The sequence below is a fragment of the Chenopodium album genome, chromosome 9 (assembly GCF_948465745.1).
Source record: "Chenopodium album chromosome 9, dcCheAlbu1.1, whole genome shotgun sequence".
NCBI classification, from domain to species: Eukaryota; Viridiplantae; Streptophyta; class Magnoliopsida; order Caryophyllales; family Amaranthaceae; genus Chenopodium; species Chenopodium album.
The window spans coordinates 38959076-38962802 of record NC_137842.1 but is presented as its reverse complement, the minus strand read 5'-3'; the positions used below and the strand labels follow the sequence as shown (position 1 = coordinate 38962802).

Here is a 3727-nt window from a genome sequence, read left to right as displayed (position 1 = left end):
AGAGTAAGGAATCACCGCTTATTCCCGTTGATCTAGAGCTAAATAGGACTTTGAGAAACGTGAGGAGGCTTTTGCAAGGCACACCGGAGTTCTCTATTGTATATTCGGATTCCGATCCGGAGGAAATCTTTGCAACCAACGAAGAAGATAACATGGGTGATAACAATCCTTCTCCACCATTGTTACGAGATTATGACCACCCCAATGCCTTACATTTCGGAGTGGCATACGCCTTCCTACTACGAATGCAAATAATTTTGAGCTGTCACCTCAACTCATCCATATGATACAAAGTGATCAATTTGGTGGGAGTTCTCATGAGTGTCCTTTAGCTCATTTGGACAACTTCCTCGAATTGTGCACAACCATCAAGCAAAACAAGATTACGGAAGGGTTCATCCGTATGCACATGTTTCAATTCTCCCCCCGTGACAAAGCAAAGCATTGGTTGAGAACGGTAGAAGAGGGATCATTGACCACATGGGATGAAGTCACTAGAGCTTTCCTTGGAAAGTATTGTCCACCCGAAAAAACCGTCGAACTAAGAAGGAAAATCATCAATTTCAACCAAGAGATTGAGGAAACCTTAAGTGAAGCTTGGGAGCGTTTCAAGGACTACACTAGAAAATGCCCACACCATGGTTTCACATAATGGATCATTGTTCAAAGATTTTATGATGGTCTTACTCCTACTTCAAGGGCCAACCTTGATAACAGGGCCGGTGGTAGCCTTAAAAAGCTATATGTGGATGATGCATACAAGATGATTGAAGAAGTGACAAAGCACTATGCATACGAAGGTGATAGACGGCAACCTCAAGCAAAGAAGGGCAGAATCCACGACCTTAGTGTAATAGACCTTATTGCATAAAAGTTTGACATGCTAGCTCACAAGCTAGATCAATCCACCCTTAAATCTCCAAGCTCTTCTTCACAACAAGTCATATCTTGTGAACTTGTGGAGGAAATGATCACTTGTCCTCCTATTGCAACTCAACTAAACAAGAGCAAGCTGCGGCTATTGGGAAAAGAAATGATCAATACTCTCAACCCTACAATTAAGGTTGGAAACCCCAACAAAACACGGGTTGGAAACAACAAAACCAAGGGCCCCCCTCAAAACCAATACAACCAATCTCATCCACAAAACCAACAAGCTCCTTACCGTCCCCTAACCAAAGGGACCAAAACCAACAAAGGCAACAATATAACCAACCCACTCCTCCACCTCCTCAAAAATCTAGCCTTGAAGCCGGACTTGAGACCTTCATTACACAACAAGGAAGAAGCAATGCGGATATGCGAACATCCAACAACTTCAAGCACACAACAAGATACTTGAGAATTAATTGGCTCAAATTGCGCAACAAGTTGGAAGTTCATCCTCCAATCCTAGTGGTCACTTCCCAAGCTCAACGGTTGTGAACCCAAAGGAGCAAGCTAAGGCCATTACTTTGAGATCAGGGAGAGGTTATGAAGGGTCGGTTATGAGAGAAGAGGAGCCACAAAAGAGAGAGGAGGGAGTTGTGGTGAGAAATGAGAGTGAGTTTGAAAATGAGATAGTTTATGTTGAGAGAAAGGAGCCACAAAATAAGAATGAGGGATATGAGGAAAAGGTAGAAAAGCCCCCATGAAAGTAATCAAGCCTCCCATTCCATTCCCTCATAGGATTGTTGAAAAGAAATTGAATGAAAAGTTTTCAAATTTTCTTGAAGTCATGAGAGGACTTCAAGTGAATATCCCCTTTATTCATGCTATGTCACAAATGCCTACTTATGCAAAATTTTTGAAGGATCTTCTATCCAACAAGAGTAGGCTTGAAGAGAGTACAACCATCTCTCTTCCTAAGGAGGTGAGTGCAATCATTCAAAATAAGCTTCCTCAAAAGCTTGGTGATTCCGGTAGCTATGCAATACCGGTGAAGATTGGAGACTTAGAAGCTATGGATGCTTTATGTGATCTTGGGGAAAGTGTGAGCTTGATGCCCTATTCTATTTCTAAGAGTTTGAAGGTTGGAGACTTGAAGCCAACAAGAATGTCCTTACAATTGGCCGACCGCACGGTTAGGCTACCTTTGGAAATTCTTTAAGATGTGTTGGTTCAAGTTGGAAGAGTATTTGTGCCATGTGATTTTGTGGTAATGGAAATGGAATAAGATACTACGGTGCCCCTAATCTTGGGAAGACCGTTTCTGAACACCGCGGGTGTTGTTATTGATATGAAAGAAGGAAGATTGACCTTGACTGTGGGAGATGAGAAAATTTCATTTTCATTCCCACAAACATTGAAAAAGTCATTGTTTGATGAAGTTCATAGAGTTGATACTTTGGAAAGGAACTTAGACGAGTTCCAAGAAAATTTGATTGAAGGAGATCCTTTACAAGCTATACTAACGGGAGGCTTAGTTAAGGAAGATGAAGAAACAAGGGGGTATGATCTTTTGCTCAACCAACCTTTAGTCCTCAATGAAGTGAAGGTGGAAGTGCTCAATGTGGAGGTAAAAGAGGAGAGGACTACGCCTCCTCATAAGGTTGAACTTAAACCCCTTCCCCCTCTTCTTAAATATGCTTTCCTTGATGATAGTGAGGCTTATCCCGTTATTGTCAATGCCAAACTCGATGATGTCTCTTTTGATAAACTCCTAGTTGTTCTAAGGGAGTATAAAGATGTGATTGGGTACAAAATTGATGACATTAAGGGGATAAGTCCCACAATTTTCATGCATAAGATATTACTTGATGATGATCATGCTTCTTCAATTGAGCATCAAAGAAGGCTCAATCCAAACATGAAAGAAGTTGTGAAAAAGGAAGTTTTAAAAGTTCTTGTAGCGGGCATAATCTACCCTATCTCTAATAGTAAGTGGGTTAGTCCGGTTCAAGTTGTGCCTAAGAAAGGAGGCATGACCATCATTAAGAATTATAAGGGTGAGACCATTTCTACAAGGTCGGTCACCGGGTGGAGGATGTGCATTGATTATAGAAAATTGAATAAATCCACCCGAAAAGACCACTTTCCTCTCCCCTTTATTGATCAAATATTAGAAAGACTAGCATCACATAGTCATTATTGCTTCTTTGATGGATATTCGGGATTCTTCCAAATCCCAATCCAACTCAAGGACCAAGAAAAGACTACATTCACATGTCCTTTTGGCACCTTTGCTTATCAAAGGATGCCATTTGGACTTTGTAATGCACCTTCCACATTTCAAAGGTGTATGATGTCTATTTTTTTCGACATGCTTGAATCATCAATTGAAGTATTCATGGATGACTTTTCTGTTTTTAGTTCATATTTTGACATTTGCCTTTCAAATTTGATTAAAGTGTTCAAAAGATGTCAAGAGGTGAACTTGGTCTTGAATTGGGAAAAATGTCATTTCATGGTAGAAGAAGGAATTGTTCTTGGTAATGTAATTTTTTGTAGGGGCATTGAAGTAGATTGTGCCAAAATTGAGGTAATTGAGCGCCTCTCACCCCCTACAAATGTGAAGGGGATAAGGAGCTTTCTTGGACACGCGGGTTTTTACCGCCGGTTCATAAAGGATTTTTCAAAAATCGCAAAGCCGCTCTCACTCAATTGTTGGTAAAGGATGCCCTGATCGAAGGATTAGAATAGTGTCGTTAGTCTACTAACCCTAATCAAATTAACAATTTATAATACCTAAACTACCCTAATACGAGTATAGGGGTAAGTAAAGGGTCGAACCCAAAAGGACTAAGTG

General features: G+C 40.6%; 1 protein-coding gene and 1 non-coding gene across 2 annotated transcripts; one reads left to right on the top strand and one right to left on the bottom strand.

Moving 5' to 3' along the window:
• Window positions 1-538: 538 nt before the first annotated feature.
• Window positions 539-645, bottom strand: LOC145560878 (small nucleolar RNA R71). The gene has a single exon (XR_014093474.1). It is a non-coding gene; the product is annotated as a small nucleolar RNA R71 (small nucleolar RNA).
• A 985-nt stretch (window positions 646-1630) lies between these two features.
• LOC145557623 (uncharacterized) lies at window positions 1631-2089 on the top strand. The gene has a single exon (XM_081618797.1). The coding sequence runs from the start codon at window positions 1631-1633 to the stop codon at window positions 2087-2089; it is 459 nt and encodes a 152-aa protein (XP_081474923.1).
• Window positions 2090-3727: the final 1638 nt, after the last annotated feature.